At 50.3% G+C, this 22047-nt stretch overlaps 1 protein-coding gene across 1 annotated transcript; it reads left to right on the top strand.

Annotated features, from left to right (window-relative positions):
* The first annotated feature begins 2998 nt into the window (after positions 1-2998).
* SNAI1 (snail family transcriptional repressor 1) lies at positions 2999-9302 on the top strand. The gene is made up of 3 exons (XM_066235236.1): positions 2999-3155; positions 3840-4367; positions 8379-9302. Exons 1-3 carry the CDS (start codon positions 3074-3076, stop codon positions 8561-8563), a joined length of 795 nt encoding a protein of 264 aa, XP_066091333.1. The 5' UTR covers positions 2999-3073; the 3' UTR covers positions 8564-9302.
* Positions 9303-22047: the final 12745 nt, after the last annotated feature.

The raw sequence follows: 22047 nt of genomic DNA, 5'->3' as shown, positions 1-22047 counted from the left end.
ATTGCATTCTTTTTTATGGCCAAGTAATATTTCATTGTATATATGCACCTCATCTTCTTTATCCATTTGTCTATCGATGGTTCCATATGTTGGCTATTGTAAATAATGCTGCAATGAACAGAAATGGGTACATATATCTTTTCAAATTAGTGTTTTCAATTTCTTCAGATAAATACCTAGACATGGAATTGCTGAGTTGTATGGTAGTTCTATTTTTAATTTTTTTGAGGAACCTCCATACTGTTTTCCATAGTGGTTGCTCCAATTTACAATCCCACCAACAGTGCACAGAGGGTTCCCTTTTCTCCACATCCTTTGCAAAACTTGTTTATAAAACTATGTTTTAAAGATTTACCCTTACTGCTACATGAAGTGGTAGTTCATTTTTTATTATTTATTCATTTTAGAGAGGAGAGGGAGAGACAGAGAGAGAGAGAGGAGAGACAGAGAGAGAGAAGGGGGGGGAGGAGCTGGAAGCATCAACTCCCATATGTGCCTTGACCAGGCAAGCCCAGGGTTTCGAACCGGTGACCTCAGCATTTCCAGGTCGACGCTTTATCCACTGCGCCACCACAGGTCAGGTGGTAGTTCATTTTTATTGCTGTGTAGTATTCCATCGTTGGAGTGTACCACAAGTTGTTAATCCATTCTGCTATTGATAAACATTAAGGCTGTTTCCAGTTTTTTGCTGTTAGAAACAAGAGTACAATGAATGTTCATTTGTTTCTTCTGGGTTTAGGGCTGGGCATCAGTTCTCAACTTTGGCTGCTCATTAGAATCCCCTGGGGAGTTTTTTAGAATGCTAATGCCAGAGGCCCCCTCTCTATCAGACTGATTAAATCAGGATGTATGGGGGGTCCCAAGCTTGGGCAGTAAGGGCTGAAAACCCTGGGATGTAGCTGACTTGGGAGAATTGCTGAGAGGCAGATTGTCACCTGTTACTAGCTGATGCCAAAGTTTTCCACAGTGCCTGGGCCCATTGACACTCCCCCCCAGCATGGGACAAAGGTCCTGCTGTCCTCACATCCTCATCAACACTTGATATTGACCAAATTTTAACTTTTTGTCCTTCTGATGGGTGTGAAATTGTATCTCACTGTGATTTAAATTTGCATTCCTCTCATTACTAATGAGACAGAGTGCTTGGTGACATTAATGCTGAAACAGAAACTGCAAAGGAGCCAGCCATGTGAAGGTTTAGGGGAAGAGAGATTTAGGGGGCAGGGAGGATGAAGGGCAGGTACCAAGGTCCTGTGCTGGGCTAAGGCTGGGATGTGAGGAAAAGAAAGATGTGGACAGGGGATCACTATGCACGGGGAGGGGGGAGAGAGGCTCCAGACAAGGTCAGCAGAGGGGAAATCAGGTGGAGGGCTGTGGTAAGGACTTCGGTTTTTACTCTGGGTGAGACAGGAACATGGGAGGGTCTGAGCAGAGGGACGTGGCCTTACTCCCTCCAGCTGCATGTGGAGGGAGAATCATGATTGGAACTACACAGACATAGGAGAAAAGTATGTTCGTAATGACTGCATATGGCCTGTCTCCCCCACCCTACACTGGACTCACCCATAGAACCAGGGTAAGGACGATTATTTTGTTCACAGCTATTATCTCCAGCATCTACTGACCCAGACAATCGTTCCTGCCTTAATTCTAGGTGATGAGTGGAGGGACTTACAGATCTTCACAGTCCTTGATTCATTCTACTCCAGACCTGGCATGGCCCAGTTTGAAGTCAGTGAGCTCACAGAAGAGCTAGGGATGAGGGTACAGCTGTCCCTCCTCCGGACCCAAACCACATTGGGACAGTCGGTGCCCCTGGCACAGCCCAGTGTTAGGTCCTTTAGACAGGTGAGGAAACCCATCCCAGCACCACACTTCCTTACTCCCTTCCCTCAGCTGCCCAGGGTGATCTTTCTCAGTGAAACTCAAACAGGTCCCTCCACAGCTGAAAATCCTTCCTTGGCTCCCCAGTGTCATTGGGACAAAGTCCAAACTCCTCTAGACCCTGGAGGCCCAGCAGATCTGACCCCTCCCCGGTCTACAACCCCACCCCCATCCCTGGGAGCTGCTCTCCATGTCTGCAGTAGTTACTAATTCTTACCTCGGGCCTTTCCCCTCAGTGTTTCTGCATTTTTTCTGGGAAGTTGCTTTGGACCCCCTGTCAGGTGACCTGCCTCTTCTTGACTGTCACAGCCTCCCACCTGTGGCCTCTCCCAACCCTCATCAAAGCACATTGTCCTTTGCATTGTAATTGTCTACTTCATCTGTCTCTCCTACCGGACAGGGAGCTAGCTAGCCTTCGGTAGAGACCCTGAGTGTTTCGTTCAGGGCTGAATCCCCAGCTCCTGGACCAGTGCCTGGCCCATAGTGGGCGCTCAGTTAACACTTGCTAAGTGAAGGAACGAATGCATTTTGTTAGATGATGCCAGATAACTTTGCCAAAAAGCTGTAGTATATACATTGTCAGCAGCCACGTGAAGATGTCCATTTCCTCGCATCCTCCCGGAAAAGTGTATTGCTCCTCCTCGATCTCACGCTCTCTGCGAGGCACCAGCGGGCCAAGGAAATTTCCGCCCCCTCCCTAAGCCCGAGGCGGAGGCGGTGTTACAATGTCAGGTGCTTAGAACCTCGGTGCGCAGAAGCGCCAGGGGGCGCCAGAGACGGGCGACAGTCAGCATTGAGCGGGCCGGTGCGCGGGGTCCGAAAGGGGGTCCCGCCTTGCCTGGGGTTCCCCGCTCTCGGCGCCCCGCCCCCCAGCAGCTCGCAGCGGAGCGGTCAGTACAGCGCTCAGAGCCTCACGTCGGAGTGGCCCCCGCCCGGGTCTCAGCGCCACGCGGCGCGAACCCCGCCAGCCTCTTGCGCACCTGCTTGGGGCGTGGACTCTGGCGAAGGCGCTCCCGATTGGCACAGAGGTGACAAAGAGGGCGTGTCCTGCCTTGGCCCTGCCCTCTATGGCTGGGCTACTTAAAGGAGTTGCTGCTGGGCTTCGCCTACAGCGCAGCGGCACAGCCTCGCGGGACAGGGTCTTTGCGACGCCAGCACGGCTCGGCGACCCCGGCTTGCTTCGGCCACCATGCCGCGCTCTTTCCTCGTAAGGAAGTCTGCCTGCTCCCGCCGGAGGCCCAACTACAGCGAGCTGCACGACTCTTCTCCAGGTGAGTGGATGGGGACCCCGGGGGTGTGGGTTGGCGGGGAGACAAGCGAAGGAGATACTTTAGGGTGGCGGACATAGGGAGAAGGACGAGAGGCCAGAAGCAAGTCAAAGGACTCAGCAGGGGGAAATGTAAGGAGGGGTGTGAGGAGACAGCGGCAGGTGGATCCGAGTGGTTGGGGGAGGACTTTTAGAGGGCGACGGTCTTGGTTTGAAGGCAGTTCTTAGCCGCGAGAGGCGGGGGAGCCCCGCGGGTGAGAAATGAGAGCGGGGGTACTTCTTTGGAATAGACACCGGTCAGGGGCTGGAAAGAGTCCGGAGTCCAGAGGATTTGGGGTAGGGGGAGGGGCGGGACACGGGCGGTGCCTCTGAGCTGGGGTGATTAGGGGCTGGGGTGAAGGGGTCTTGCCTTAGGCTGCGGACTTGGGAATTCCGCAGGAATGGCCCCCTTGAGTTGGCGTTGGGAAGGGGCGGGAAGTCCTCCCTGTAAGTTCTGGAGTCTGAGTTGGGAGAACCAGGACTTGGGTAAGGAAAGGGCTCTGGGAAGGCAGGAACCTACTGTCCGAGTCTTTGATTTATCTAAAAAGTATTGTCAGCCACACTTAGCCCCTGGTCCACACTGGGCTAATGTTTGCGGACCGGCCGAATGATCTAATGCCTGACCCTGCCTTTTTCTGTCTCCCTTCAGAGTTCACCTTCCAGCAGCCCTATGACCAGGCCCACCTGCTGGCAGCCATCCCACCTCCTGAGGTCCTCAACCCCACTGCCTCACTGCCCACACTCATCTGGGACTCTCTCCTGGCACCCCAAGCCCAGCCAATTGGCTGGGCCTCCCTTCTGCCCCAGGAGATTCCCAAGGCTGTTGAGCTGACCTCCCTGTCAGATGAGGACAGTGGGAAAGGCTCCCAGCCCCCCAGCCCACCTTCACCAGCTCCTTCCTCCTTCTCTTCCACCTCAGCCTCTTCCCTGGAGGCCGAAGGTTATGCTGCCTTTCCAGGCTTGGGCCCATTACCCAAGCAGCTGTCCGGGCTCTCAGGGGCCAAGGACCCTCAGTCTCGCAAGGCCTTCAACTGCAAATACTGCAACAAGGAGTACATCAGCCTGGGTGCCCTCAAGATGCACATCCGAAGCCACACTCTGCCCTGCGTCTGCGGCACCTGCGGGAAGGCCTTCTCCAGGCCCTGGCTGCTACAGGGCCATGTCCGGACCCATACTGGTGAGTGCCGCTGCGGGCTGGCTGCCCTTCTTGCTGTCCCCACAGCCTTCTTTACCAACCAGCTCTGGTGAGAGAGAGCTTCCTATCATTTTCAGATTGTAGAAACCGAGTCTTATGACTTCTAGCTCAAGAGTTCAGGGGCCTGGCTCTCTGTAATGTTTGGCACAAAAATTCGTTCATTCATCAGCTAAGCAGATGGGCACATACCTCTGCAGTCTCAGCTTCTCAGCCAAATGGGTTGGAGCTGGATATGGGAAAGGTGCAACCAACACCTTGTTGTTGGAGCCAGGTGTGAAGGGACCCTCCTTGCTCCACCCTCCCCCAGCCCACCCCCACCTTAGCCAGACAGGATGTTGTTAGAGACCCCCCCAGCTGGCTCTGTTTCTGAATCTTGCTTTAAAAATTTCCTCAAACCTTGGGCTGATGTTTTACTCTGAGCCTCAGTTTCCTCATCTGTAAATTGAGCATAACATGCCTTGGGGTGATTTTTTTGTGTGGGTTAAATGAAAGAAAGAATACAGAAAGTACCTGGGATGTGCTTGGTACATGATGAGTAGTTGCCATTCTGCTTCTATGCTGTGTGACCTTTAGTAGGTGATTTGATCTCTCTGAACCTCAGGATTATGATAAGATAATATAGGATGGATTATGATAGTGTTTTCTAGGTTATTAAGATTCAGTGTCTGTTTAATCACTTTATAATTAGTTATTATTATGATGGTTCTCAGATCTACTCTCCCCAGCCCCATCATGGAGTAGATAAACTCAATCCCGTCATACAGACCTGGGAACACCTTTGATAGCAGAAAATACAATTATGTCTTGGTGTTTCAAATACTAGCCCTGGCTGAGTAGCTCAGCTGTAAAGTATTTGTCCTGATACACCAAGGTTGCAGGTTTGAACCCTGGTCAGGGCACCTAAAAGAATCCACCAATGAATGCATAAATAAGTGGAACAACAAATTAATGTTTCTCTCTCCCTCCATCTCTAAAATCAGTAAGTTTAAAGGATGTAATTATTTAAAAATTAAAAATAAACTGTAACACTAAGTGTGCAGAAAATTGTGAAGTGGAGCCTTTTCCGTCCTTTAACATTCTGGAAATGGGCAAAAGGTAGCCACTTTTCAGAACTTGAATGGTGGAGGCTACCATGTTTGGGGCTGCTCTTCAGAGAGTGACGGTCGAGGGAGAAGGTTCAAGGGTCATATTATCAACTTTGGGGTCAAGCTGTCCAGTTGGAGACTCAGTTCTGGCATTTCCTGGCCCAGGGGCTGACCTCTGAGACATGAGGGTCAGTGGGGTGGTTTGTGAGTAATGCATTTTACAGGCATTATTGGTGTCGTTACTACTCTTACAGAGTGGCCCTGGCATGTCCCTTCCCCCCAGCTTGCAGACTATGGCTACCCATTTCTCTTACTTTGTGCACAAATGGCCCTGATTTTAACCTGTAAAAGTCCAACTGCCAGGACTCTGGCCTGGGTGCCTACCCAGCTGATGGGGCCCTATTTGGGGGGAGTTGAAACTGTGGATGTCCCCCTGGTCCTCCTCTCTCCTCTCATGGGACATTATTTTAATGTAAAGGCATGGCAGACACAAAAAGCTTGTTGAAAATCACCATCGCCATGCCATCCTGGTTGACACCCATTGTGTGCCTCAATGGTGGCCCCAGCGGGTGGGGGCTGGCGGGGTGGAGCAGGTGCATAGGGCAGCGGTGCCCAGCACCTGTTCTGGGTTGCAGCTGCTGGCCCACAGCGTGTCAGGCCCCTTTAATCCAGGGAGTATCACATGTACAGTGCCCCGCTTGGCGGCCTTTGTCCCTGCCGGCCTGGTGCCGATTTCACACCAGGAGCACCATAAAAGCGTCTGGGGGTGGGAGTGCAGTCAGGGGTGGAGGTCTGTGCCTCCTGCTTGCATACGCACCTCCACCCCATCACATCCTGTAAGGCCTCCTTCCCACTTTGGTCAGGTTTCTGTCTAGTCATACATAACATGAAGGTAGTGTTCACTGAGCCTTTCTTCACCTGTGTTAACGCAGTAACTCCATCAACAGCCTTAGGAGGGAGGTGCTATAATTTCCACTTTACAGACGGGGAAACTGAGGCACAGAGCAGGATGTTACTTTCCCAAGTCACAGCTTATAAGGCTGGGGCCAGGGCTCCTTCACCTCACCAAGTGGGTAAGAGGGAATTGGCTTTCTGTGCCCTGAGGAATATATAGAATGAACAGTCATCCCATGACCAGATCTGCATATAGTAAGACCTTTATTCACACAAAGTGTGTGAATGAGGAAGAACTTAGACCTTGTAGAAGGCAATCATCAAACCCTTCAGGCCTGGTATGCAGAGGGTGCTTAATAATGGCAAAGCAAATTATATTTCTTTCCCAATGCTCTGGCTAGGTGGCCCCCTTTGTGCCTCAGGAGACTGCGTCTTTGATTGGATGGTTCCACAGTTAGCCTCAGGCACCTGACTTCTGGACCCCTCCTTTCCAGTGCCCCAGCACAATGCTCCTGGCACCCAGTAAGCTGCTGTAATTCATTCATTCCCTGCTATTCTTGGATTCCAGCCTCAGGATTTAACCAGTTGGCCACGGCCTAGGGGCTAATCAGTAGGAGAGTAGAATTGTATTTTTTTAGAAAAGAAAAGATAATATTGAGTGTTATAAAATACTGCCCAGCTCATAGTAGGAGCTTGACAGGTATTTATTTAATGAATTACTGTTTTAAACTTTTATTTATTGACTCTAGAGAGAGTGAGAAACATCAATTTGTTGTTCCACTTATTTATGCATCCATTGGTTGATTCTTGGGTGTGCCCCGACCAGAGATCAAACCCACCACCTTGGCGGATGAGGGTGACAGCAGCCAGCTGAGCTGCTTAGCCAGGGCCTATTCTGACTTTTTGGGAAATGCTGTACCCCCCCCCCCAAAAAAAAAAAAAAAACCCAACATAACATTGCCAGTGTCTTGGGCCGTGATATATATACAACAGTATATCCTCTTGGTTGGAATTGGCAGAAATTATGAAAAGTTGAACGTGGTTGGTATCTGATGGTGACTGACGTGTTGGGCTCCTCTGAGGCCTTTAAAAAGAAAAATAAAACCTACTCATTGTACAAGTACTTACTGAGCACTTACGTGTACCCAGCCAGCCCTGTGTACAAGACTTCCAAAAACAGTCTTAGCCAGTCAGTGGCAGGAGGGTCACAGGTGCGGGGGAGTTTCAAACAAGTCCTGAGGGTAAAAGGTTTCCATAGCCTCCTGGGAGGGGGGGGGCGGCCGGCCCTGGGCTGGATTCAGGGGAGACCCTTACCCTCATAGGACTCAGGCTGATTTGGGGGCAGACAGGGAGACGTGCAATAACCTTGAGCGTGGTCAGCGTCAGTTTGGCCCAGAGCAGTGCCCAAACCAGCTGGGGTTGGGGAGCGCTGAGGAGAGGGGGCCTTGAAAACTAAAACTGACTCGAGCTCTGTGCCCAGATGAAGTGAATGTAGGAGTGATAATAAGGAACACCCGCCACGGCCTTCTTAATTGAGAGGTAGTGGTCGGGATCCGGGACTCTGGCGTCGGGCTGCAGGGTCCCTGCTGGGTGTCTCTGCATACGCTGTTTAACTTCTGTGCCTCAGTTTCACCATCTCTAATCCGAGGCAAGTGGCATGAAACGAGAAATGCAAAACGCTCCTCACTGTGGAGTGAGTGTCCGGTCAGTGCAGTTGCCGTCGTCGTTGTTAGTTGATGAATACCTTCTTTCAGTTACCAGCCCCGGTGAGGAGGGGTGAACGGTGTATTTTATAGATGGGCCAGTGGAGGCTCAGAGACGCCAGACGACTTGCTCCAGGTCACACGTTGGGGAGCGGCACAGCTCCCAATCCAAACCAGGCCTTTGGACACTGGATTTGGGGTCATGGGACTCCTTCAGGGTTTGGGGTGGTGGGGAGGGGTTTCAATAAATGTCAGCTGTTGCCCCAAGCTATTTCGCAGTCTCCTGACTGCCTCCTGCTTTCTCTCCCCAGGGGAGAAGCCCTTCTCCTGCTCCCACTGCAACCGCGCCTTCGCAGACCGCTCCAACTTGCGGGCCCACCTCCAGACCCACTCCGATGTCAAGAAGTACCAGTGCAAGACCTGCTCCCGCACCTTCTCCCGCATGTCCCTGCTCCACAAACACGAAGAGTCGGGCTGCTCAGGGGGCCCCCGCTGACCCTGAGGCTCCTTCCACTGCCTCTCAGACCCTCCCCTGCAGCCGCCTCCCCAGCCCTGGAAGGAAGGACCCCACATCCTTCTCACAGCCATAGAACTCCCTTCTCAGCTCCCCTTTTGGTGTATCGGCCCCACAGGACACTGAGGACCGTTTCCAGTTGTGTTCTGGGGGCCTCGGCCGGCTCTGCGGACGGCTGATGGGAGGGTGGCCCCTTCTGGCAGCTCCCGAGCGTTCTGGAGTTAGCATTTCTGTGTGGGCTTGTGTATCCAAAACTGTTTGGATACAGCTGCTTTGAGCTACAGGACAAAAGCCAACAGACTGATAGGAGGCTTCCGCCCCACTCAGGGGACCCCACTCCTCCCCACCCGACACCCTCAGGCCACCTCTCCAGGAGGCGTGAGTAACTGCAATAATCCACCCCCAGGGCACCCACGGGGCCTGCTGCGTGGTCGCTGACACAAGGACATGTCTAGACCCCAGGATGCCCCCCGGGCCTGGGCAGCTATTTCAGCCTCCTGTTAATCATGGCGGCACCTGTTTCATGGGCAATTTAACAGCATCTCAAAAGAGAATGTGAGTAATTGCCGTCAATTGTTGGAGGCCCAAGTAGGGTGCTTCGGCCCAACCAATGTGTCTCCCAGAACTATTTTCAGGGCCCTGACAGGTGGGCCCAGGAGGAAGATGTTTACATTTTTTAAAGGTACACTGGTATTTATATTGCAAGCAACATTTTGTACTAAGGAAACGTTTTGTATAGTTATATGTACAGTTTATTGATATTCAATAAAGTGGTTAATTTATATGTAACAAAGTCTTGGTTTTCTAGAGGAGTGGGTATTTCAAAGGGCACTTAGGGAGGGGAGAGGGGGCAGGGATTAATGAAGCTCAGATATTCCTGACACAGCTTTAAATCTTGTCCTCTTAAACATCATGTGACTTTGGACTCCTGGGTTTGACAGTCAGGGACCTTGTTTGTGCAAATGGATTTTCCTCTGAGCCCTGTGTCCTGCTGGTGTGGAGGTTGGGAAACACCTGTGGCGGGCTGGACAGTAGGGCTGTGTGCAGGTTCCTGCGCTCTGTTCGTGTGATTCTCGTTGCCCCACTTTGAAGCTGACCAGGACCCCGGGCTGAGAAGCTGGCTCCCTGGGTCTTATCAACTAGACAGGCTGGGGCTTTGCCTTGAGCTACAGTATTTGAGAGAGGGATTGGCTGCTTCTCCCAGCTGATAGAGTGGAGTGCGGTGAGCAAGAAGGGGACAGAGGATGTCCTTCCTGTTTCCGAGGGCTCTGGGCCCAGCTCTGGCTTCCCTGTTGGACCCACACCTCTGTCTGGCCGCTGGGTACCAAATGGCCTTTGATGCAAGGAAATTGTCTGGCTGGAGCCAGGAGGGTGAGAAGCCAGGCCCAAAGGGTAGGGGTCATTTAGCTTCCTGCTCCAGGACAGGACGGGAAAGACGGTCAGCTTGCGTCCTGGGCTGGGATAATTCACTCCTGGCTGGCAGGCTGTCTTGGTGACCTCACCTCTGGGGCCCTCCTGGGGCCAGGAGAAAATGAGTGTCCTTTTTGAGCACAAAAGGTGCTAAAGGTGCCAGTTTCCTGCAGGGAGCTGAGCAGGCGTGCATGCGTCCCAGAGCACAGAGGCCCGGAGTCAGGCTGGGGGTGGGGGAGCTTCATGTTCCAAAGGAGAGATGATTCTTTCTTCTAAACAGGAAATGGTGACCCGCAGGCCGGGAGCAGCCCTTAATGACTTGCAGCTTTCCTCCCAAAAGAAAAAAAAAAGTTCTCTAACAATCGCCAAATTGTAGCCGGCCTCCCTGAAGGGAAGTTAGAGACTTGGGGGAGAAAGTTAGCGTGTTGGGGGTTAAGCGAGGTTGGACACCAATTTTCTGAAGACCTACTACGTCCCAGGTTCCCTGGAGGCTGTTTACATCCACCCCACAGTAGGTGCAATACTCGGTCTATCCCGGGAGCCAGGTATGCCTGGCTCATGCCTGTGCGTCTCAGGGGGCCTGCTGCCAGGCTCTCCTGGATCCCCAGTTTCTGCTTCTCTAAAACAGGCTGATGATAGTGTCTTCCTCTGGTTCTGATGAGCTCATGTGCCAGGTCCTGTTCTAGGCCCTGGGGTTACAGCCGTGGACAGATGGACAGTCCCTGCACTCACAGAACTTATGTTCTAGCCGAGGAGACAGAAAACAAACAAATGATTAAATAAACAAGCTGCTTTCCTACGGTGACGGTGCCAAGCTGGAATTAAAGTGAGCACGTGCTGGAGAGCAATGGGTGGGGCTCCCTCTGATTAGGCTGGCCCAGAGCTGGAGAGTCGGACATTCCAGTGGAACCCTGAAGGAGGAGAAAGTTCCAACCAGGGGAGGGTACAGCAAGTGCAAAGGCTGAGGCTGGGAAGAGCTGCCCCCTACCCCCAAAAGACCTGGGGCCTGGGGGCTGGGGAGGCCAGGTGGGATTGGTGAGCCTGCCAGATCCTACAGAGCCTGTGAGATTGGGCTCACAGTGCAGCCCAGAGGGCATCCGCTGGGGCTGTTAAGTGGGGAGTGCTGAGGCCTGCTTCTCTTATAGATTCCCTGGCCCCTGGTGGAGGATGGAGTTAGAGGGTTCCGGGAGGAGAGAACCAGGCTGGGAGCCCAGCTGGCCTGACCCAAGGCAGGGGAGGCTTTGGGGGACAATCGGATTTAAGAAGCCTTGTGGCAGGTGTGCCAGCGGTACTGTGCTGGGCACACCTGAGTGTTAGTGGTTGAGTTATTTGGGATCATTAAAAGGGGACGTTGGACCGGGTGGGTCAGGTGGGGGTGGAGGTGGAGTTGAAAAGAATGAGGAACCCACTTGACCTGGAACAGTCACATTGTTACGTGAAAAAATAACATGCAGTCATGCTCCCTTTTGTGGGAAGAAGAGGGGTGGGATGAGCACATTATTCATTCTCATTTACACTTGCCTGTGGAAACTAGAAGGATTTACAATAATCTAATAAAAGTATTCTGGGGTGGGGGGACATTGCATGAGGTGGAACGGGATGATTTGAGAGAGAGAAGGGGTGAGGGAAGGGAGAGAGAGAGAGAAGCATTAACTCGAATTTCCACTCAGTTGCTCCATTTAGTTGTACACTCACTAGTTGCTTCGTGTATGTGCCCCGAAGATCGAACCCGCGACCTCGGCATGCCAGGACAACGCTCTATCCATGGAGCCACTCGGCCAGGGCAGTTTCTTAGTTGTTGTTTTTTTAAAGCTTTTGATTTCAACATAATTTCAACCGGGGAGAAAAGTTGTAAGACAAGTGCAATAAACTGGAATCTTTTTTTTTTTTTAAGATTTTATTTATTCATTATAGAAAGGGGGGGGGGGAGAGAGAGAGAGAGAGAAGGGGGGAGGAGCAGGAAGCATCAACTCCCATATGTGCCTTGACCAGGCAAGCCCAGGGTTTTGAACCGGCAACCTCAGCGTTTCCAGGTTGACGCTTTATCCACTGCACCACCACAGGTCAGGCTAAACTGGAATCTTTGATTCGAATTCTTCACATGTTAACATTTTATCATGTTTGCATTTTCTCCCTCGCATACCCACATGTTACTTTCTTCGGCACCATTTGAAAGCATGTATTTTTTGAGGATAAGGACATCCTCTCATATAACCATAGTTCAATGATCAAAATCAGGAAATTTACCATTAGTGCAATGCTATGTCTAATCGACAGTCATAATTAAGTTTTTTCAACTGTTCCAATGATGTCCTCCAAAGTTCTTCCGAGGCTGGAGGTCGGGAGAGACCTAGGATTACAAATTGCCTTTACTTGGCCTGTCTATTCTTCTGTTCTGGCACAACTCCTTTCTTGGTCTCTTGTAACTTTGACATTTGGGTTTGTTGTTGTTGTTGTTTATGTATTGATTGATTGCTTTTTGAGAGACAGAGAGGGTAAGGGAGAGAGAGAGAAGCATTCATTTGTTGTTCCATTTAGTTGTGCTTTCATTGGTTGCTTCCCCTGTGTGTCCCAACCCAGGATCGAATCCACACACTTGGTGTTTCAGGATAATGCTCTGACTGAATTAACCAGCCAGGGTTGACTTTGACATTTTTCAAGAGTTCAGGCCAACTGTTTTGTAGGATGTTCCCCAAATCGCACTTTCCTAATGCTTCCTCGTGATTAAATTTGGGCTGTGCACTTTTGGCAGAATCCCAGAAACGGCGCTGTGTCTTAGCGCAAGGTATCATGGGGCACACAAGGTCAGTTTGAACCATTACTGCTGACGTTAACTTGGACCACTTGGTTAAGATGGTGCCTGCCAGCTTTTGCCTGGATAAAGGCCCTCTTTTTCCCCTTTTGTACTTAATCCATATCGTGTGGGGAGACATTCCGAGACCATGTGAATATCCTGTTACTCCTCAAACTTCCACCCATGAGTTTTAGCCCTCACTGGTGATTTTTGCTTAAATCAATTACTACTAAGGTGGCTGCCAAATGGTGATTTTCTAGCTCCATCGTCTCTTCTATTTTTACTGGTTGGTTTTCTACTGTAGGGAAGAGCTTTCTCTCCTCTGTCCAGGCAGCGGCTCCGAGCTGTGGGGTTGGGAGAGGTGGGACGGGGAGCAGCAAGGTCTGCTGGGGCCATGAGATCCTCCCCTGGACTTTTCTTTAAAACGAGTCCAGAAAATAAATGGGCTATAAAGCCGATCATCATGTGAGTGTCCAGGCAGGCAGGACTGGGGCTGGGGCCACCTCTGGGCACATCTGGGCCTCATTAGTGACCCGGCAGCTACTCATGGGTGTCCCTTGAGCTGGGATGGGTGGTATTCTGGTGGGCAGGGATCTGGATCCTCCTTGCCCCTTGTTGCTTTCAATGTGTCAATTTCACACAGGTTTTTGGAATTTGTTTTTTCTTTTAAAAACATGAAGATTAGATGTGAGGCTGAAGTGATGTGTGATCACCCCATCTTGATGCCTTTACTGTCCCCAGTGTGATGCTGTGAATATCTTCTTAGATTAGAGACAATAGACATATATATTCACAAGCACATCTGGCTCTAATCTCACTGGCAGGAAAAGCCAAAGTCCTCACCTTGGCCCACAGGCACCTGCACTACTGGCCCCATCACCTCTACCTTTCCCTCCCGCACCTCCCTCACTCCCTCCAGCCGCAGGGGGCTTTCTGCCACCTCAGGGCCTTTGCACTTACAATTCTGCCGGGAGGACTGAGCCCTCCGAGAGTCACATGGCCGGCTTTCCCCACCTTTGCATCCAGTGCCCCCCCCCCCCTTGTTCTTTTCCATCGCACTTGTCACCAGTTACAAACCACGTATTTCACTGTTCACAGTTTCTCTGTAGACTGTGTCTCCCACCAGAAGGTCAGCTTCACGCAGGTGGAAATGTTGTCTGCTTTATTCACTGCCAGGTCCCTGGTGCCTCATGTCTTGAATACAGGAAGCGTATACTCAGTAGAACTTTGCTGACTGGGTGATGAATGCATGTATGTGTGAACCCAGGACATGCAGCGTGATCACCACTCTTGGGAGCACTTTCTATGTGTCAGGCACAGGGCCGAGCACCGCACATAGATGAACTCATTAAACCTTCACGGCCAACCCCAGAAAGAGAAAACTGGGACACAGAAAGATTAAATAACTTGCCCAGGGTCACACAACATGTAAGTGGCAGAGCTGGGATTTGAACCCTGAGTTCTTTTATTACTGTTGTTATTTTGTTCTTTCTACCTTTGGGATAAATATAATTAAATTTTTCAAACTAAGCCCTGGCCAGATAGCGGTTGGTTAGAGCATCGTCCCAAAATGCAGAGGTTGCCAGTTCGATCCCTGGTCAGGGCACAGACAGGAACGGATTGACGTCCCTGTCTCTTTCTCCTTTCCTCTCTCCAAAATCAATAAAATGAACATTAAAAAAAACACAAAACACTTTTAAAATCGAAGTATAGCAAAGCCTTTGTCTTTAACTACTACACTTGCTTGCCTAGACCCTCTTACAGAGAGGGGCTCGTTTCACCCTTTAACACCTCCTGCACCAGCCAGGTAGACAGCCAAAGGTATCTGTAGATATGGGGTGGAGGATGGACCCAGGTGGTCCCTGCAGACCAGGAGCTCCATGAGGGCCGGACCACCCACCTGGCAAGACTTCCCTCCCCACCCAGGGCCTGGACCCAGTCTGGGCAACCACAGTTGGGTGATATATTAGTTTCCTAGGGTTGCCATAAAAAATTCCCACAAATTGGGTGGCTTAAAACAACAGAAGTCAATTCTCTCACAGTTCTGGAGACTACAAGTCTGAAATCAAGTGTCAGCAGGGCTGTGCTCCCTCCCAAGGCTCGAGGGGAGAAGCTTTCCTTGCCGCTTCCAGCTTCTTGCGGCGGCTCCTGGTAATCCTGGCATTCCTTGGTTTGTAGCTGCCTCGTTTCCGTCTCTGCCTCCATCTTCACAGGGCCTGCTTCTGCGTTCTATTTCTCCATGTTCTTTCTTCTTATAAGGACACCAGCGATTGGATTAGGGCCCACCCTAACCCAGTATGACCTCATCTTAACTCGATAACATCTAGGGAGACCCTGTTTCCAAATACGGTCACATTCACATGTTTTGGAAGTTGAGACTTGAACATATCTTTTCTGGGGGGACATAATTCAACCCCCTACAGGTGGCCAGAGCCAAGGGTGCTGCAGGTCTTGCTCAGGGTCTGGAATGGATCTGGAACTTTTTATTATTTACCTGCCAAACCCTGAGGGAGAGTCTGGAAGCGTGGGGGTGGGGGGAGCCTTAGGAGGAGGAGTGGGAGTTGAATTCTGCCCCTGTGGTTCCTGGAAGAGAGAGGGCCAAAGGCAAGAGCTCCTTTGACCCCTGATCTCAGAAGTGTGAGGAGGCCCCGGGGCTGGCGGAGAGCCAGCTGAGGTGGGCGGGGTCAGCCGGGATTAGGGCCAGGGCCACGCAGGCCTGAGGGGGAACTGGCTTTATTCTGACAGCACTGCCAGCAGAGGAGTCGTGGGCGGGTGTGAGCAGGGGGAGGGACATGAATAGATTTGTTCTTTGGGAAGATCCTCTGGGAAGCTATGTGGGGAGCAAGGCCAGCAGCAGGGAGGTCCCAGCCCTCTCAGTGGCCGGTGGTGGCCCGTGTGGCTGATAGGACAGAGGGAAGGGTGGAGTCAGAGATATTTGGGAAGTCTGGCAACTTGTGGATGCAAAGAGTGAGGGGAGGGCCAAGAGTGATGCCTTGTCTGGGTTTTTCAGCCACTGAGGGAAATTAAGACCAGCAAGGCAAAGAGCCATAAATCGGGTAATTAATAACAATAATAATAACGAAACCTTTCATGAAGGTTCACTACAGGTTTTGCAAAGATTTAATCTTGACAACAACCCTGGGCAATCTGAGTGTAAGATGTGGGTGCCAGAGCCAGACCGCTGGGGCTTACACCCCTCCTCCATTGCCTACCTGCTACCTGACCTGTAGCCAGAGGCCCAGCCTCTCTGTGACCGTTTCCTCATCTGAAGAAGAGTGCCTCCTTCCCAGGCTTGTTGTGCAGATTAAATAAGTGAATACTTACAAATTGCTTGGCCTCAGGGCCTGGCACAGAGTAAAGCCTCAGTAAACACTGGCTATTATAATGCCCATTTTACAAATAGACTACTGGGGGACTCCAGGAGGGTAGAGAGCTTTACCAAGGTCACACAGAGGATAATCCTAAAGTCTCTGACTCTCTGTGTCTCCTCGCCCTTGTGGAAGTCTAGGGGCCTGAGCTGGCCTGCTGACTCGCAGGGTCTGGTATCCCGTGTCCTCAGGAGCCTTCAGTGGTGCCGGATGACCAGGGTGCAGGGTAGCTGGAAGATTCTCTGAGAAGTCTGGTGTTCGCCACCCCTCTGGGTACAAGCTGAAAGGGTCTCAGGTGAAGGCAGTTGATGCTCCCAAACCCAATTCTATTCAGCTGGTGATATGACCTGAAATAAACATGTTAATGGGGGGGACAAAAGTCAGAAACAAGGAGATGTGAACCCCATGTGTTTCCTTGGGGGTGTTTGGGGCGGGAGGACCACAAGGAAACAGAATTTTACCCCCAGGAACATGTTTGGGGCTGATCAGAGGCTTTTCTAAGACACTCGATCCTTTCTTTGTGGGTCCGAGTGCCACCAATCCCTCACTCCGTGGTCCTGGATGAGTCCCTTTCTAGGCCTCACTTTACACATCAGTAAAACGTGTTCAACCTTTGACCCAATAATAAAATAAAAAGTACATAAACACATGCCCCCAGCACTTCTCAGAAGAGCAAAATACCATAAGCAACCTACATGCCCAGCACAAGGGGATTGAATGTGTCCACTGGGGTCCTCGCCTACTCTGAGAGCTTTGCGCCTATTACAAACGTCAATGCAGTCCTTAAAATATGTATCATGTGTGCAGCACGTGAACAGAGAAAGAAAAATGTCTGGCACGTGACAAGCACTCCAAATATTTCTTGAATGATTAAATGAACGAACAAACGAGTGGTTGGTACTCAATGCATATCTGTTGTCAGGAAGAAAAGAAGAAGAGGAAGAAAAAAAAGGATTTGTAAGAAGTGTACCACGATTCATGGTGATTGTCTCCAGGGATAGGTTGAGGTGCCAGTGAGGAGGATGTTGCATTTTTATAACATTTTTACCTTTTCTGCTTCTGTGTTATTGTTTATCTTCCCCACAGTGAGAGCACCTCTTGGTTTATAATCAATCAATCAATCAATCAATCAATCTTTTTGTGGATAAACTAGATGATAACATATTTATTTCAAAAGGTGCCAACATGTGCTGACAGGTGCTGGGAGCAGCTAGTGGAACAGTATGGTTCCATGTGCGTATAAATGTCACCTCGGTTTCTTATCCACCTCTGCCCTCACAGACGGGGAAATGTGTGCCCCCAGGATCAATGATGGTTCTGTCTGGGTGGCGGGGTTGCTGGGCTTCAAATTCTCTTCTTCATGTATTTCTGAATTCTCTATGACAAGCACTCGTGAGTTTTTGTCTTTTGTTTCCTAAACAGAAAGATACCCCGAAGAACAATTTTCAAGATTGGTAATGTCGCAGGATGAAGGAAGACACTCTTGTTGAATGGTCATGGCCACCCTATCACTTTCTTTATTTTTTTTTTCATAGTTATTAGTACTTGTAACAGATTTTATTTTTTTTAAAATTTTTTTATTGATTTTAGCCAGAGAGGAGGGGAGAGAGAGAGAGAGAGAGACAGGAACATCGATCTGTTCCTATATGTGCCCTGACTGGGGATCGAACCAGCAACCTCTGTGCTTCGGGCTGATGCTCTAACCAAGGGACGTATCCGGCCAGGGCCACCCTATCACTTTCCTGAGGGCAGCGGGATGATATCTAGACGTCATTTGGTGTCCACCCTGGGCACTGCCCATGGGTTGAATTCGTTCTCAGCCTCTGTGTCTCTGGGTGGCCCATTCTCCAGCCCCAGTGGGTCCGTTATTCACTAAGAGTGTAAATATTTACCATGCAGGCTGTTTACTGGCCGTGAGGAGGTCAGTCCAGTGAGTGAGCGAGGCAGAGACTGAGCTCAGAAAGCACGGGGGACTTTCCCAAGGACATGCAGCTGTGAGGTCATTGGTGCCACCAGGTGTTTCTTCAACGGCTTCATTGAGATATAATTCACATACCGTACAATTCATCCGCCTAGAGGGTACAATTCAGTGGTTTGTTAGTGTACGCACAAGGTTGTGCAACCATCGCCACTATCTAATTCCAGAACATTTCATCACCGGAAAAAGAAGCCCCATATCCATTAGCAGCCACGCCCTGTTTCCTCTTCCCCTCACCCCTGGGCAACCAGTAATCTGCTTTCCATCTCTACGGATTGGCAGAGGGAATTGGACCTTTCATACAAATATGGAACGTATATAAGTTAATGGTACCAATCACCATGTGTCCTTCTGTGTCTGGCTTTTGTCACTCAGCATATGTTTTTGAGGTTCATCTATGTTGTGGCGTGTCTGGACTTCCTTCTTCCATCCCAGTAATATTCCATTGATGGATATGCCAGATTTTGTTTATCCATTCATCAGTTGATGGGCATTTGGGTGGTTTCTACTATTGGGTTCTTATGAAGAATGCTGCTGTGAACATGCCCGTACAGGTTTTGTGCGGACCACAGCAATGAATGAAGTGTTCAAGTTGTACTATGTCCCTGCCAGCACTTTGGTATGATTGGTTTTTATTTTGTATTTCGGCCAACTTAGTAGGTGTGTGAGTGTGTAACAGTTTTCTCAAGCTATAACCGACCTACAATAAACTGCTGTATATAAAGCATAATTTAGCCTGACCGGGTGGCGGCGCAGTGGATAGAGCGTTGAACTGGGATGCGGAGGACCCAGGTTCGAGACCCTGAGGTTGCCAGTTTGAGCGTGGGTTCATCTGGTTTGGGCAAAGCTCACCAGCTTGGACCCAAGGTCGCTGGCTTGAGCAAGGGGTTACTCAGTCTGCTGAAGGTCCACAGTCAAGGCACATATGAGAAAGCAATCAATGAACAACTAATGTGTCACAATGAAAAACTGATGATTGATGCTTCTCATCTCTCTTTGTTCCTGCCTATCTGACTCTCTCTCTGTCTCTGTAAAAAATATAAAAAAAGAAGCATAATTTAGATGTTTTTATTCCTCTTGGGCAATAAAGGAGTAAAATTGTGGGGTCTTTACTTAGGCACCAGGATTTGAACCAGGGTCTGCCTTGCCCCAGGCCAGGGTGATTTCTGCTGGTGGGATCCAGTGCCTTGGGAAGAAGAGGCTGGGGTACCCCTGATGGGCCTCAGCTCTGACTCTCCCATTGGTCTTTCTGGGCAAAGGGCAGGTCTGCGGATGGTCCGCACCTTTAGCTGTGAGCCCCTGTGACTGCAGCTCAGTCCTGTTGCATCCTGCACGCATGCACTGAACCTCTACTGTTCCAGGCACTAGTGATGCAGCAGCAAATAGATAGGCACGTTTCCAGGGAGCTGACAGAACAGCGAGTGGAGTGATGTGTGAGGGACATTCGAGGAACCCTTCTCAGAGATGCTGAAGAAGCAGGAGTTCGCCAGGCAAGGAGAATGCCAGTGGGAGGAGGAAGCTTTAAAGCGGAAGGAATAGTAAGTGCAAAGATCCTGAGGTGGGAATGTGCTTGGTGCGTTCAAGAAGAGGCAAAGAGGTCAATGTGACTGGAGGGGAACAAGATGGGACAGAGGTGGGAGATGGGGTGGGAGAGGTGGTCAGGGGCTCACCAGCCAGGTGTTTGGATTTTATTCTAAGCCATGGGAAGCCGCCAGGGGATTTCATGCGGAGGAGTGACTTCCCTCTGGCTGTTGTGGGAAACAGACTAAGGGAACTGAAAGGAAGTGGGAGACAAGAGAGGAGGCACCTGCAGGCCGTGGCTTCCGCTGGAGAGTGGTGGGAGGAAGAAGGGTGGGAGATGTATCTGTGGATGAGCTGAGAGGGTGGAGAGTGATTGAATGGGAGGAAGGATTCCAGCACTCCTGCACGTGGGCTTGAGCCACGGGAAGGGGGCTGATGGATGGTGGTGCCAATTGACAAAACTGACTCTTGGGAGAAGAGACAGAGAGGGAAATGATGAAACATATTTCTTTATAATTCTCTTCTCACTGGACCCTGCCCTAGCCATCTCTTCCAGAACCAACCCCCCACCCTCCCCGTTCAGCTGAGGCCTGGGGCCTGAGTCCTGATGCCTCACACTAGCAAGCGAGTAGACAGACCCTGGGCTCTGCGTCCCCCCAGTTGTCCACTCCCTCTCTGGCCCCACCATTCCCCTACAAGAGCCTCCTCCCCTAGACTACGGTGAGCACCTAGGAAGAGCACCTGGTACAGTGCCTGGCACATAATAGGCACTCAATAAGTACTTGCGGAATGAAAGAAGGCTGTAGGTGACTATGTTTGTGGAGACTATGGTACTAGGGAATGATGGAGGAGCCTGGAGAAAGGGAAGGCTGAGTTCTCTCCCTCACTCTCCTCCTCTTCGCCTTGGCCTGTTGGAAGGGCAGAGGCTCTCCAGGATCTCAGCTGAGGTAGAACAACCAGTTCTAAAGCCCAGGAATGAAGGTTATCACAACAGCCCTCAGGAGATTCGTACACATGCCCATTGTACGGAGGAGGAGACTGGAGTCCTAGAAGGAGGAAGCATTTGCCCAAGGTCTCCCCCCACCCCCAGGCCTAGCGGGGTTTTGAACCTGGACCTGTCTGACTGCATAGTCCCTTATCTAACCTTTTGTCCTCAACAAGGCTTTTTAGACAAATAAAAATAAAAATGCAAGGACTCAAGGTGCAGGGAAGAATTTCTGTAGATAGCGGCCCATCCAGAACATTTCAAAATACAGACATGTGTTAGCATCTGTGTCTGGTGGCCTCTGCGGAGGAGACCTGGGGGCTGGGCTCAGGACAGGAGGAAGACTGATGTCACATTTTTCTTTCTGAACTCTGCTTTGTTTTTGTTTTTTGTTTTTTTTAACTTTTAACGAAAGTCTAATTGTCCAGAGATGAATGCATCAGAAGCATTCAGCTCAATGCCTTTTTTCAAAGGGAACCCACCAGTAGAACCCACCAGCAGCCAGACCCAGAAGCAAGAAACAGAACGTTCCAGTTTTCGAAGCTTCTTTGGCTCAGCACAGTAGCTGCGGGATTCATCCACGTTGCTGATTGTCTCATACCGTGTTCCTTTTCAGTGCTGATTACTATTCCGCTGTACGCATGCCCCACCGTGGCTTACTCACTCGGCTCCAGAGGGACACGGAGTCGTTTCCAGTTTGCGATCATGAATAAAACCACCACAAGCATTCACGTGGAGATTTTTGTGTGAACGTAAGTTTGATTTCTTTTGGGTTAATACATAAGATAGGATTGCTGGGTTGTATAGTAAGTATGTGTTTAACTTGATTAAAAAACAACAACAACCTGCCTAATTGTTTTCCAGAGCTCTGCGCCATTTTGCATCCCACCAGAAATGCCTGAGAGAGTTCTAGTCTAGTTGCTCTACATCTTTTTTTTTTTTTTAAAGAATGTATTTATTTATTTATTTATTTTTACAGGGACAGAGAGTGAGTCAGAGAGAGGGATAGATAGGGACAGACAGATAGGAACGAAGAGAGATGAGAAGCATCAATCATTAGTTTTTCATTGCGTGTTGCAACACCTTAGTTGTTCATTGATTGCTTTCTCATATGTGCCTTGACCGTGGGCCTCCAGCAGACCGAGCAACCCCTTGCTTGAGCCAGCGACCTTGGGTTCAAGTTGGTGGGTTTTTGCTCAAACCAGATGAGCCCGCGCTCAAGCTGGCGACCTCGGGGTCTTGAACCTGGGTCCTCTGCATCCCAGTTGGACGCTCTATCCACTGCGCCACCGCCTGGTCAGGCAGGTTGCTCTTGGCCAGCGCTTGGAAGCCTCAATTTTTTTGTTTTTAGATTTTATTTATTCATTTTAGAGAGAAGGGACACAGGGAGAGAGAGAGAGAGAGGCAGAG

The sequence above is a fragment of the Saccopteryx bilineata genome, chromosome 6 (assembly GCF_036850765.1).
Source record: "Saccopteryx bilineata isolate mSacBil1 chromosome 6, mSacBil1_pri_phased_curated, whole genome shotgun sequence".
NCBI classification, from domain to species: Eukaryota; Metazoa; Chordata; class Mammalia; order Chiroptera; family Emballonuridae; genus Saccopteryx; species Saccopteryx bilineata.
This window is presented reverse-complemented; position numbering and strand designations above follow the sequence as displayed.

Excerpts from the sequence above, each read along its gene's own strand:
- SNAI1 (XM_066235236.1), top strand. The coding sequence starts at position 3,074 with ATGCCGCGCTCTTTCCTCGTAAGGAAGTCTGCCTGCTCCCGCCGGAGG. Across the intron at positions 3,156-3,839 it reads GCTGCACGACTCTTCTCCAG|AGTTCACCTTCCAGCAGCCC; the intron begins GTGAGTGGATGG and ends GTCTCCCTTCAG. Across the intron at positions 4,368-8,378 it reads CCATGTCCGGACCCATACTG|GGGAGAAGCCCTTCTCCTGC; the intron begins GTGAGTGCCGCT and ends TTCTCTCCCCAG.